The 13885-nt window shown below is 38.1% G+C and overlaps 2 protein-coding genes across 7 annotated transcripts in view; both read right to left on the reverse strand.

Annotated features, from left to right (window-relative positions):
• bcas3 (BCAS3 microtubule associated cell migration factor) overlaps positions 1-6140 on the reverse strand; it is a 256157-nt gene extending 250017 nt beyond the window's left edge. For 5 of the 6 annotated variants that reach the window (XM_056271173.1, XM_056271172.1, XM_056271171.1 and 2 more), the window contains exons 1-5: positions 6019-6122; positions 5221-5309; positions 4963-5017; positions 4680-4755; positions 3729-3835 (exon numbers count right to left, since the gene is read on the reverse strand). In XM_056271173.1, the coding sequence (XP_056127148.1) occupies positions 3729-3835; positions 4680-4755; positions 4963-5017; positions 5221-5291 (309 nt within the window). In that variant the 5' untranslated portion in view covers positions 5292-5309; positions 6019-6122. Of the gene's footprint in view, positions 1-3728; positions 3836-4679; positions 4756-4962; positions 5018-5220; positions 5313-6018 lie in introns of all 6 variants that reach the window. The other variant, XM_056271170.1, reaches the window with a different exon arrangement.
• Positions 6141-7362: 1222 nt separating this feature from the next.
• ppm1da (protein phosphatase, Mg2+/Mn2+ dependent, 1Da) lies at positions 7363-13140 on the reverse strand. Its single transcript, XM_056271192.1, has 6 exons — positions 12538-13140; positions 11072-11300; positions 10322-10446; positions 8910-9091; positions 8597-8827; positions 7363-8491 (listed from the first exon to the last, which is right to left on the reverse strand). The coding sequence occupies exons 1-6, from the start codon at positions 13019-13021 to the stop codon at positions 8114-8116; spliced, it is 1629 nt and encodes a 542-aa protein (XP_056127167.1). The 5' UTR covers positions 13022-13140; the 3' UTR covers positions 7363-8113.
• Positions 13141-13885: the final 745 nt, after the last annotated feature.

Below are 13885 nucleotides of genomic sequence, written 5' to 3' on the forward strand. Positions count from 1 at the left end.
TATGACCACACGTTTGGGCAGATACAAGTGTATTGTTGATAGTTGGTTCTACATTCTGTTCATGGTTTGTGTTGACAGCTTTATCAACTTTGAACTCCTTCAAATGAATGTGAAGAACACTGGGATGTTTCTGGTTGCACACTTTGCAAGTTAAGCGCCTTTTACATTCTTTGCTCATGTGTCCAACATGCAAGCAACCAAAACAGACAGCTTTTTCCTTTATAAAGTTTACCTTTTCCCTATGTTTCTTCTTCTCAAACTCTTTACATTGCTCTAAAGAATGACCTTGTGAACAAAACAAACAAGTGGAGTTACTCTTGAATTGCCTGCTTGGATGTTCAGCATTTACCCTTTGGATTTCACAAACAATGGGTTTGTTAACATTGGTAACATTGGTAGCAAAACTATCCCCTTTTAACTTTGGCTTTGACTGGAATTGTGACTTCCATTTGTAGACATCCTTCGGTTTACCAGTTGTTCTCATCTCTACATGTTGAATAGACCCAAATATTGGATCAGAAATGATTTTAACTTGGTATTCAACGAAGTTGACAACATCACTAAATTGGGCTCTTCTTTTCTGTCTTTCCATGATATCACATGCAGCTGTTCTCCATTTTTCTCTGAGTTTAAATGGAAGCTTTAGAATTACTGCTCTCATGTTTGTTGGCATGTCCAGTTCTTGCATATACTGTAGATCTGCCATAGCATTGCAACACCCACGTAAAAAGAGTGCATAATCTTGAAGAGCTGTGGTATCTTCATACCTGATCATGGGCCATCCAAGCACCTTCTCCATATATGCAGCAGAAACAAAATAATCTTCTCCAAACTGCCGTTTAAGCATAGTTTTAGCTGTATCATAACCTCTTTCCGGTGCCATATTCATACAGCTTCGAACAATTTCTCTTGGGCGCCCTCTTGTGTATCTTTCAAGGAAATACAAGCAATCACCTTTGTTATTCGTTTTTTCCTCCACACAGTGTTTAAAAGCTTTAGTGAACAAACTGAATTGCAATGGATCCCCTTCAAACACTGGAATATCACGTGGTGGTAAATGTTGAGACTTTTGCTGTTGTACTAACAACTCCGTTATTTCTTGATGTTTTTGAAACATACTCTGTGTGAAATCAGACCTTCTATCATCTACTGAAGTGGCTATTCTGGGTCTTGAAGATGCAGGTTGCTGTAAATGAGATGATGTTGGTTGTGAGGTAGCACCTATGCTGCTTTGCAATATAGTCCTTGACTGTCTCTCAACATCTGGTTGAAGAGATGCAGTTGCTTGTTTTGCCTGTTTGTTGACATAGGATTCCATCCCATCTGATGCGATGCTGTTTGCTCGTTGTTCATAAGTCCTGAGCACAGATATCTTTGCATTGGATGCGGCGATTTTTGCATCAATATCTGTTCGTTCCTTACGCTTCTGTAACATTTCCAACTGTTGCTCAATATCATGCTTAGCTTTTAAAGACTCTGCTTGAGCGACAAGAGCGGCTTTTTCTGCTTCAAGTTGAATGCATACCAGTTGCACAGAGGCATTAGATTTGCTGGAGCGTGAACTGTGGCGGTTGCTCTTGTGAGAAGTGCGACCACTAACCCGTGTTTCAACATTTGAAATGCTATCCTTGGGTTCAATTTCGCTTGCAGCATGATCACATTCCTCCTGTAGCTTCTCACACCAATTATATACCACAGTGCTGAATTCCACAACCCATAACATTTTTGCTTTGAACCATGTTTCATGCCGGTCTTTCTCTTCATCAGGCAATAAAGCAATCAAAGATTTGTGTACTTCTTTTGCTTCTTTGCATTGTGTTTCAAACTTTTCAAACATACCTTTGACCTCATTTTCATATTCTCTATTACCCATTAACTCTTGTATTGTCTTTTTTAGTTGGGATGCTTTGTCAAATTTTGACTTTCTTTGTTTCTGTAAAATATCGAGTTTTGCCAATAACCCTTTTGCAGTAAGCTTAACCTCTCGTTTTCGTACAGACAATTCAACATTTTCATCCTCTGCTTTCTGCGTCTGAGCCCCATCTTGCTCAATTTCAGAACCAGGAAACTCACTTTCATCCGCCATTTTTAAACCTTTACTAACTGCATATTTTACATCATAAACATCAACTTAAAGTGTAAACATTAACAAAAACAATTAAGCATTTCACAAACAGTTCAGTTCTTCGTTTCACAAACCCCTCTTTTTTTTCTTTTTTTTTTTTACCACCAATGCGCATTGGATTTGTCTTTGTTTGTATGTGTGCACACTGTTTTATATATAGTCATTTGACTCAAGTTCAAGTGAAAGCGCTTTCATACCTCAGTTCCACAAACGCTGAAGCCTTTGCTGTTCGTGTGCTCTGTATTCTCTTCGTTTAGCACGTGCGGGCTTGTAGTCCTTCGAAATCCGCGGCGTTCAATCCCACGCAATAATAATAATCCACAAAAAATAATCCAACAAAACTGTCATGAATGAGCATCATCCGACTTCAGATCCGCTGACTTTTCCTGTAGTCGTCCAATTCGATCTGTTCCAGTCGATGTCGATACAAGGCTCATTCAGGCTCCTTCGGTCAAACTTTTTGACTTAATGTAGGGACGCAGATGGTTTCTTTGGTCTGTTTCTGACGCGTGCCTTTGTCTTGAATAAAATAAATATTGTCCATACCTTCAGAATAAGTTTCGGATAAACCAAATCCATTTATTGTCCATTTGGTATTGCAAACAACAAAAAAGAACGAAAATAAAAACTAAATCAAAATATCTGATTCAAAACATACTGTTAGGCATGAGCACATTCTTTCAATCCAACTCTCAACACGGCACGGTCAAAAAGTTTGTTGACCTTCCATCAGCGCACCTGTAACTCATTATCACCTTACTTAAATATACTCAAAATACTCATACGCCCTCTAGTGTCACAAACAAAAAATACAATTCAAAATAATGGCTCCAACAAATAGCATTACACAAAAACTAAACAACAGCAAGTCAGCAATATCAAGCGAGTCAAAAATATCAATCTTAATGTCCTTTGTGGGTCAAATTTGAGTGAACATTATATTTGAATACAAAATTAGACAAAAAGATTAAAAAAAATCTCTATTCAGTTAAAAAATGAAGGACAAATAATACAGTTTACACCAGGTAGAGTCAGTCAGTGCTGGATTTACCACTGACCTTCACTGTCTAAACTATCACTGTCACCAAAATGACTGGTTTCCGGTTGGTTTCATTCTCTGCGTGGACATCCCCTTATAGCAGTCATACAGAAAGACTGGTCCAGGGAAAAACACAATGGCTGCGTCTGAAATCACATACTCTCTGAGTAGGTACTTCTTTTGAAAAAGCATGTTCTATTTAGTAGCAATGTGTGTAGTATGAATGCAATCCGTACGGTAGTATGATTACATTCCTACTAAATAGAACATGTATGTATACTACATTTGTCATGTGATGGACAGTGTCAGTTGTATCACTTCACTGCCATTCACAACTTCTCTCTAGTAGCCTCATGGGATAGTAAATTGTCCATTGTGTGTGTATTTCGGAATCTTGCCGGCAGCAGTAGGTCATCCGGGTACTTTTTGGCCTACAGTTCAAATACTGTGAATTCTGACATACTGCTCTTTTCACATTCTGTTTTTCGTTTACTACATAGAAGTATGCGCATTCGGTTGCCGCCAGTGTGGTGAAGGCAGAGAGAGAGTTTAAAATGCACTCACTGATATGCTCCAAATCTGCATTCCATCAGTGTAGCCAATCATCAAGCAGAGAGGTGGGTCAGTGCCGCTGCCGTGCATCTCTTGGAACTCTGGTAGGCGGGACACATCTGGACAAAGGACAAGAAACACTCATTGTCTGCGTAACAGAAAACAGCAAGTAAACCACAAAGTCTTGGCATAAGTGTTAAACAACGCAACAAACAAACAAGACACAGATGATCAGAACAACGGAATACATAAATAATGATTCAAAAGTTGGCGAAATCTATCACCTTTCTGATTGCCACTGTTTATTCTTCTGATGAAATGAAAAAGTAAAAGCAAAGCTCATGGCTAGGTTGTCAATACAAGTCTTATGCAGTGAAGCAAGACGTGTCACTTGTTCTATCAATGTTCTGCTGTAGTGTGCTAGGCTAGGGCACTGGGATTAAAGCTATTGATGCTAACAGGCTAAATAAATTTATGAAGAAAACTGGCTGTAACGGAGTTGTCGCTGAGAGGAAAATTATGTCTGAACTTCTGGCAGTCATCTTATCCACATGTTTTCTGCACAGCATTTGGCTGACCTAGCATTGGTGCAATAAAAACTTGTTTAGCCCAATATGACAAGATAAATATGAACTACTGTGATAGCCATGTTTAGGATTTCTTACTGCTTCTTACACTGCCTTTTAAAAGTTTGGGGTCAGTCAGCAAGGATGCAAAAAAGTGACAATGAACATTGAACAATAAACTGAAACTTTTTAAATGGTAGTGTACTTTGGAAAAGTTTCTTTTGCTGTGTAAAAACACAATATCAAACTTTGGTGGCTTGCCTTAAAAATAAATAAAAACGGTTCACAATACTTGGGTCCTAAGACCCAATGTGTTTTATGCAGAATGCATCAATTTAACATGACAAAACAAAATATATTTTCCACAACATCTAAAACAAAAATAGAATTAACTCACCATTGATGTCTGTTTTTTCAAAACGGACCCAAACTATCTTTTCTTTTTCATCATTTGGAGGTGTCCCAGTGTACGCCTGAAATTTCAAAGACGCATTAATAATTCGTTCTTACCCTCACTATCAATCAATTTATCTTAACTTTTTTAAATCCTCTGAACAGTTTTACAACAGAAATATAATAAGACCTTGAATTGTCCCTAGATCAACATGTCATGTACATTTGCCTAAATAATAATAAAAAAATTTAAATCTCCAGTTTTTAACACAAAAAAGGACATTTACCTGAGGGACTACATCCTGCAAGAACGTAACTACGCTCTCCATGTATGACTGTTCTCTGCAAAAGAGTAAACCCAATTGTCAAGAAAAAAAAAAACCACACAAGAAGAGACCAGACAATACTGATAGCTTGATCAGCGACAAAATATTTTGTCCCTTTTTTGTTTGTGACGTCTTAATATTTACAATACTGAACATTTGGCTTTACAAACTAAAAAAACACAGAAATTTCATTTCACAAACGATTCATTATGCTCTTACGTTGCAGCCTGTGCTCGAACCACAACCCCACCAGCACAGCGGCTCGGTCTGCGCGGGGAGTCAGACGCCATGGCCAACCACTCAGTATCCTGCTGGACCAGAGTATGAGAAGATAAAGTCATGGTTTTTACATGCTCATTACTCTAAACTTTACTGCAGAGATTAAGTACTGCTTATCATTGATCATTCTGATCTGTATTACCCCAAAGTCAACAGAAGTAATAGGCTACAAATGATAACTGCATCACTGCAGATCATCCACCTTGCAGATGGATGTAAACAAATAAGGCAAAGATGTGCCTGGATCAGTTTAATCTGCACCATAGGCACATTCCTATTAAGTATTGATCCTGTAAATGTCTAGAACACATACTAGTTATGACAACAGACATCTGCGCGAGATAAACAAAAGAAAACACTCTGAAGCAAGATTTACTAATAACCAAACTATAGGATGCAAACACATTTCTTGACAGTATAACAACGTGAGTAACTCTTGATTTAGTTACATTTTTCCATAAATTTAACATAATTTATAGTGAAACAATGTCCAAAAAGAGGTCAATAGTGTGTCAGCTGTCAGTTGTGTCAGTACAAGACATTTCATCATATCAACTAACGTTATTTCCACAGTTTGTCTGTTAGCTTAGCCAGTACCGCTGTCATCACAAAGCCTTAAAGACTATAAACTGAGCAATGACAATAACTTATAAGACTTCCTGAAAGAAATATATACATACGGTAAGCTAGAAACGTGCAGGTGAATGATTAAAGAAGAGAAGAGACATTTGTACTAACCCGAGTTTTTGTGTTTTGAATTCGGATCAACAGAGGTCCTCACAAAACGCCACAGTGAAGCTGACATACAGCGGAAACAACAGATGGTTCAGCCAATCAGAGGGGAGCGTCGTAGACGAGTAGCCAATAGACTTACGACAAAGGCGGGCATTTAGTAATTTCTGACCAATCGGGGGCGGCAGGAGCTGTTTAGGTTTTTTGTTCCCTTAACGATTCTGATGTGTCGTTAAAATTAACATTCACAACATGGTGGAGTGTTATTTAAAGCAAGGTTTATTTGGTTCGCGGTCTTCGAACATTTCGACATTTAAAAATGCGCAGAGCAGCCCGAATAAACCTGCATGTTACCTCACGTCACGGTCACGCTGATGTGTTTATTTACATCTAAATATCGCGTGATGATCACTAGCCGAGCTACTTCGCTCATCCTCGGCTTTTTCCGGAATAAAATGTAGTGGTTGTCGACTTTTAAAGCATAACCAAAGCCCGTCTACGGATATATTAGACTTTCTCTGGCATAACTCTCCTGCTGCGATCCTTTACTGGAATCATTTATTAAAAAATTTAAATTGAATGGTCCTTACAACATTTATCATTTATTTTGGTCATGTTTCTATAGTGAACTATGGACAAATATTGACACATTTTTTTTAAGATAATATCCAGCAAGATGTATCAACCATTAAATAAAGACATTATTTTTGGATACTTTGATTTTGACCCTACTAAAAACAAAGCTTGCTTTGTGATAAATTTAATTTATTTTCTTAGCAAATTTTATATACATAAATGTAAGTTCAACAACAGCAAACCAGTTTTTTTTTTAAATAAGAATTTAAAATGTACCTTAACAATATGTCATCCTCAGTAAATAAGAAAGCAAGTAAAAACAACCTCAATGTGTAATGACTGTTGTATAAAATAACCCTCATGGTTTTTTTTTCTATCTTCTCCTATTTTTCCTTTTATTTTTCCTTTACCAAATAATTTACTTTTTTTCTTCTATATGTTCAAATGACCTGAAAAATACGATTCATTGTATTGTTGTATTGTATTCAAGATAGTGTTGATATATTTTGTGTATTGTATACATAATTGTATATCATTAATGTCATCTCTATACGGTTTGCAAGCATAATAAAAAAATGAAATAAAAAAAACTTCAAAGCATAACTTAAAAATTATTTAAACCTGTAATATTAGAATAACTTAAGACGCTATATCATGTTAACTGAAATCCTGTAATATTAGAATAACTTAAGGCGCTATATCATGTTAACTGAAATCCTATTTCTTGTTTTCACTTGTTCCCTCAACAAGTTCAATAATTTTATTAACAAACAGTTTTTGTTGTAAAAAAAAACTTTTATTGACCTGTTTAGCATAGCAGCACCTTCAGTTTAGAATGTTTATTTTTCTCTGATGGGAGAATTTGTCAAAGTTAATAAAATACTTGGAAACATTCAAATAAGCGTAATGTTTAAAATCCATAATGCATAATTAATAAAGTTCATGCTTGCATATAACATTAAACCTTATGACAGAGGGTTAAGACATCAGTGAACACTACACATGATCCACCATTCTTCTTATTCAGTAAAACCATGTACAAAAAAAACAATAGCATTGATCCCAAGCAGATGAACTTTTTTTGAAACAGGTGACATGTAAGCTGCAGGGAATTATCTTCTCAGAAGATACCGTTTCTTTTTTTGGTCATTTTTCCTCACAAACTTCCCATCTTCCACAAAGACTGCACAAATTCAACTTAAAGTGCAAAAATCCCTAGTTGACCAATCATGCCTACCTGACAGACCTGAAGCATTACAAAATTGGACACAAAATGGAGGAAAAACTAAAACTCGTTTAAAATCTAACAAAACACGTTTTCTTTTCATTAGTCTTCAAAATCTGAAGTAAAACATACATAAAACACACTAAAATATGAGTGTTGTGAATGGAAGTTAGTGATTCTTCTTTTGACATGGTTACTTGCTTCAGGATTTGGTTTCTCAGTAGCTTATATGAACTATATGAATAAAGTCTGACTATCCAGCATGAATGTACAGATTGCATTGTAATAGGATCACGAATGTCAGCAAACACATACAGTAGTCTTCCCATGCGGCTGAAGCAGCGTCTGGACATTTTCAGACTGTTTTTGACCATTACTTCCGCCGTCGCTCCTCGCAGAGGACTGTATGCTAGGTTTCTGTGAGGATGTACATGAGGACTCATGTAAAGGGGACTGGGACAAACTACGACGGGGTTTCTTCAGCACAGGCGAGGAGGAATCCTCTAGCATCCGTTTGCCTGTAGGCACTCTATCACAATTGGCCTCATTTTCCAGTGAGTCATTACAAGGCAGGTCCTCACAGCTTGTAAGGCTTTCAGGAGATGATTCAAATATTGCGCTTGTATCACAGCTGCCATTTTTCTTCTCTGGGATGTGCTGTCCTTGAGTTTCAGGAACCTAAAAAAGAAGGAACTACATATGAAGCTTGAGTGTGGGGTTATTTTTCATCTTAATCTACACAGCTGTTGTATTGTCAATTAGAAAATCATAAACGTTCCTAACCTGAGTTGGCAAAGAGTCAGTGCAAGATTCGGGAACAGAGCCACACTTTGGTCCCTGTAGATTATACACAATCTCATAAGGTGGCAAGCACTCACTGGATGTCCCGAACGGCTCCAAACAGATAACAATGGCACTGGTATTATCAGCACGGAGCATGCGTTGACGCCATCTCAGTAAGGCATGTTTCACAAGCAGAACAGCATTTGAAACATTTTCCTTTTGGTTCTTCGCCTGTTGGAATAAACATTCAGGTAAGCGAACGTTTTAAAAGACGATTACAACCTTAGTTGAAGCATCAATTTACATTATTCACCTTGGCATTGTCATTGTCCTGACAAATAGACACAGCCTCCTGCGGTGATACCATGTTCCATAACCCATCACTGCCTAAGATGATGTAACGGTGCTGCTTCAAATCTAGCTTGATAACAGCAGTATCAGGCTCTGGTGACACTACAAACTCTCCGCTGTAGAAGTCGTAACTCCACAGATCACCTGGAGACATGTACATTACATTACTGGATATGAACAACAACAACAAAAACTGATGTAAATATCAGTTGCATTTGGACACATTTATTCAGTTAAAAGGACAGTTCACCTAAAAATTCTGTCATTAATGACTCACCCTCATGTCATTCCAAACCCGTAAGACTTTTGTTCATCTTCGGAACACAAATGAAGATCTTCTTACTGAAATCTGAGCTTGAGTTTGAGCTTCTGCATAAGGTTTGTTCTCACGCGTTAAGCAAGTTTGGTTAAGCTTCTGCTTATGTTCGCTGATCAGCATTTATGTGAATAAAAGCCTAAATTAAATCTGTTCATCACATAAAGCGATGAAGTCTCTTCAGAAAATTTGGACTAAACTGCTCAATTCATATGGATTAGTTTTACAATCTCTTTATGAACCTTTTGAAGCGTCAAAGTGGTAGTTGCATAGACTGTCAATGGAGGAACAGAAAGCTCTTAGATTTCATAAAAAAGATCTTCGAAAGATGAACCAAAGTCTTACTGGTTTGGAACAACATGAGGGTGAGTAATTAATGACATCCCCCATCTTTTGGGTGAACTATCCCTTTAAGTTTTGATTTGCATTATAAGGTCTATAATAGGTAGGTCTAACAGTAGTATTATTCAGGTAAGAAATACTACACAAATTAAATAATCAACTGTAAAATAACATATTCTTTACTGTATAAATTAAATATCGATTAGTCCTTCCTTATTAAAGCTAAAAGTTATTCAGCTAAGAGCAGTGAGTGATTCTCTTTTTCTTTTGTTGTTTGATTAACATTAAGAACAGAGACAGCAGCAGGTATATTAGGCTCCTGTCACTTTAAAACCTAATGCCGGGATCTAATATATTGAGATTTAATTTTTTCCCAACTGTTCACGGACATGTTGATGATACAATTGTGTTTGTATTTGTCCATTCAAGTGCGTTATGATGACAACTCCATTAACTGTCCAGAGCATCATTCACATTTGATGATTTCAAAGATGTGAACTGACAACCTTGCTAAACCTCTAATCAGCCAGTGTTGCAATTCCACATTCTGTTTGTTGTTGCTAAAGAACAGTTTATCATGGTGGCATGTTGCAATTTGTAGGACAGTGCACAGTCTCTGCTGACTTGTCAGATGCATTGAAACTCAACATTGTCACTGTTTTTCCAAAGATGACCTCAACGATGACAAAATAGCTTAACCCTCATGTGCACCTTACCAAGAGCTCGGGCCACAGCCAAAAATGGGATCTGATCGATGACGGTGCTCCTTCTCACTGGCCCATTGTGGGTGAGTCTGGGTCTCTTCCACACGACCCTATTGACTCCAGACTTTTTAATGACACTAGAAGAGAGATGTGACAATGATCAGTTGTGGATCTCATCATAGTTTAAGTTTAATATACAAAAAAAAAATGCTGACCAAAAATATCCATACCTCGCTCTACCCAAAACTAAGCCTGACCTAAAATAAATTTGTTCACTTTAGTTTAAACATTACCCTAAGCCATTACTTTTAAAAAAGGAGGAAGACATTAATATTGAATGTTGGTCTATATCGTGTTGATATGCTTAAGTTATTTTAGCCTAAAAGACAAAGAAAGCTGGTGATTAGATTATGTAAATGAGAACAAATGTGAGAGCGTGTCTGGTAATGTTGTCCCATTTTTAAAGCTCTGGGTGCACAAACAAAAACCAGTCTGACCACTGCAGACACACATGGTTGAAGTTTGTGTTTTCCTGATGAGTGTTGACATAAAACAAAAGGACAATGATGGTTGCATGTTAAGGTTAACCCAAAAAGAGCAAAAGATGATAGTCTACCATCAAATCACAAAATAATCTATTCCATCTTTGTGGCTAACACACACCTCCACATCTTTTATCAAAAGCAAAAGGTTCCAAAAGTGTGTGAATACAGTTTGTTCAGATTAGTTGTGTGTGACTAACTGTTTGAATGAACAAATCACCTGCCACCGAGACCCTCTATTCTCTGCCTTTCCTTTGGGAGGTCAGGTTTGTGGTCCTGCGTAATTTCCACCGCTCCAATCAACTCGTCAAAGGGGTCATCGTGCACCCCCAACACTACTGCTGAGTCCCCAACGTGGGCAACATACATTCGGTCACGTCGTATTACGACGATACTTGCAGTTGTGCCTGATGTGCTAGGAAGTCCTGTAACCGTCTTTGGCCATTCCGCTATAAGAAAGCAGATTATATTTATCAAAACAGATCAGTGATGACTAAACCATTCTGTTTAAAATAGATGCACAAATGACGATTTTGTTGTAGATGTGGAAGAAAAAAAGAATTAAGTCCAAGCTTGCGTTGTTTTTCCCTCTTCACGATGACTCGCTTAATTTAGTCCTAATTTTTTTAAGTCGCTTTGGATAAAAGCATCTGCTAAATGACTAAATGTATTTTAATGCAACGGCAAGTGCATGGAGTCCAGGAACAGCCATGCTAGACATTCAGCTTCAACTCTTCATGTTCCATGTAAGAAAACCACTCAGGTTTGGAATGATGAGGGTGAATAAATTAGGAACATTTCTGGTTGAATTATCCTTTTAATGCAGAATCAATTAGATATTAATCAATTTTACAATTGGTCAAATGAATTAAGGTCATATAATCACTCTGAACTTAAAGGGATAGTTCACCTAAAAATGAAAATGCTTCATCATCATTTACTGACCCTCAAGTTGTTCCAAACCTGTATGAATTTCTTTCTTCTGCCAAACACACAATTTTTTTTTTTTTTTTTTTGGAAGAATATGGGTAACCAAACAGTTGACTGTGAAAAAAAATACTATGGAAGTCAATGGGGGAGAATTTTCATTTTTGGGCAAACGTTTTTTCCCCTTTAACTTGGCTCCATTACTATGTTGTGTATTTAATACATACTGTGTTGTCCGACTCCTTATATTGTTTGGTTTTCGTGTTCTTTTGCCATTGCATGACACGCTAGCCACGTGTTGTCAACTTGCGGCGCAATGAGGGCATTTAGGTTTTTTTTAAACTGATACAATTACAGTATTCATGTGAATGTACATAATTTACATCAAAGTATATTTCTTAAAACATCTGTTCATTTCTTTGAGTAAAAACGTTTCAATTAGCAGAAAAATGCTAAGTGTGCATCTAGAAAACTAACTCAGCTTGCAAGTGTCAGGAGTGTTGAACTGTGATTTCTGCCTGTAAGCATGATACTATCTGATGTGCTGCCACTTAAGTTCAGATGTTTAGAAATTGTTCGGTGTGACCTGCAGGGGTTGTGCAACTTATTTTGGCGGGATGCATCTGCCGTTGCAGCCCTCGTTCAAAATGTGCTCCGACTCTCTCCCTTGCAATGCACGTCCAAAATGGCAGAGACTTAACCCAGCAGCGTTAAACGAGAACATTATGTATATACGTAACGTTCAATTTCACAACTTACGTAATTTCTTCCACATGGCATGGTGACAAGAGATGAATCCCTTTCGCAAAGCCGCGCACACCTCGTCGTCGTCATCAGACCAAAAGCCTCTTTGTTTTTTGATGTGGCCCCACAAATGGTCGCGAGCAAAGCGCGCGGCGTCCGGACCCCCGTGTCCGTCGAACACGGCGAACATAGACACAGCCCGCGGACCACGGGTGTGTTTGGACGAGCGAGACGAGGTGGGCATCGACGCCTGCTGAAGAGTAGAGCTAGGATCATCATCTTGAATATAGGTAACAGTGATAGATCCAGGAATGGAGTCTTGGATTGAGGCGTCGTGGTTTTGGTCTTTTGCTGGTGCCGCGATCTCGCCACGTTCAGCGGCGTCCAGTTCATCCTCACTCGGCTCATCCTCCTGCTTCATTGTCACTAAATCCTCCATGTATTTCCTACCGCCTTGGTCATAATAAATACTGGCTCGACATGAAAATGTCACATCCATGTTTTGATCAGGTAGAAATGCCGATAGAAGAGCAGCGTTTAATGTTTTAAGCAGGACTCAGGCCGGGTGGTGCGCGTTTTCCTCTTTGTTTACCTTCGATGTTGTGGGCATGCGCAGAGCCACCATGGTAATTCACGGGTCACTGGAAGTCTTTATTTGACCTTTGGTTTGACGAAGAAGAGCCATTGAGATTGCTATAACATAAAAAAGTATATAGTAAAGGCAAACATGAAACGCATATAATCACACACATCTTTTAATGAAATATTAATTTAATTTCTTCCAGCGCCTGTATTGCAGTAGTTTTGACATGGGACATTTTGTATTGACTTTCCAGTCTGTCCCATGACTCCCATGTGGGTTGGGATGAGTAAGGGCTGCACACACACACACGTGTTTAATAAGTATTTGTAGATAGATGGATGGATGGATAAATAGATAGATCTGCTTTGGGAATCCTTGCTGTTTCCAGCAGATGGAGCTGTAAGCCTAAAAGACTCAGTACCATGATCTGCTTATACAACCCATTTTTTCATATTTTATGTTTCTATATTCACAATTTCATATTTAGAATGTTTGCAAATTGCAAACTTTATTGCTGCGATTGTAATTTTTATGTAATTAATGCCGCGTTCCAGGCAACCTGTAACCCGTGTTTTTCCAACTCGTAACTGGGAGTACATCGTTCCAGGCAACCTGTAACCCGTGTTTTTCCAACCTTATACCCGTGAAAGTGCACTGGAACGGCAGTCAAACCCGTGACTTCCCACCCGTGAATTCGTACTAGATCGATGTACTCCCAGTTACGAGTTGAAAAAACACGGGTTACAGGTTGCCTGGAAAGCGGCATAATTCTGTCCAATG

The sequence above is a fragment of the Rhinichthys klamathensis genome, unplaced genomic scaffold (assembly GCF_029890125.1).
Source record: "Rhinichthys klamathensis goyatoka isolate OS25496 unplaced genomic scaffold, OSU_Roscu_1.1 h1tg000311l_1, whole genome shotgun sequence".
In the NCBI taxonomy this organism is placed as follows: domain Eukaryota; kingdom Metazoa; phylum Chordata; class Actinopteri; order Cypriniformes; family Leuciscidae; genus Rhinichthys; species Rhinichthys klamathensis.

What these genes read in the sequence shown, in the direction of transcription:
- ppm1da (XM_056271192.1), bottom strand. Translation starts at nt 13,021, where the DNA reads ATGGATGTGACATTTTCATGTCGAGCCAGTATTTATTATGACCAAGGC. An exon ending in ATAGAGGGTCTCGGTGGCAG is followed by an intron (nt 10,447 to 11,071) that starts GTGATTTGTTCA and finishes TCTCTCTTCTAG; the next exon opens with TGTCATTAAAAAGTCTGGAG. An exon ending in AGGACAATGACAATGCCAAG is followed by an intron (nt 8,828 to 8,909) that starts GTGAATAATGTA and finishes TTATTCCAACAG; the next exon opens with GCGAAGAACCAAAAGGAAAA.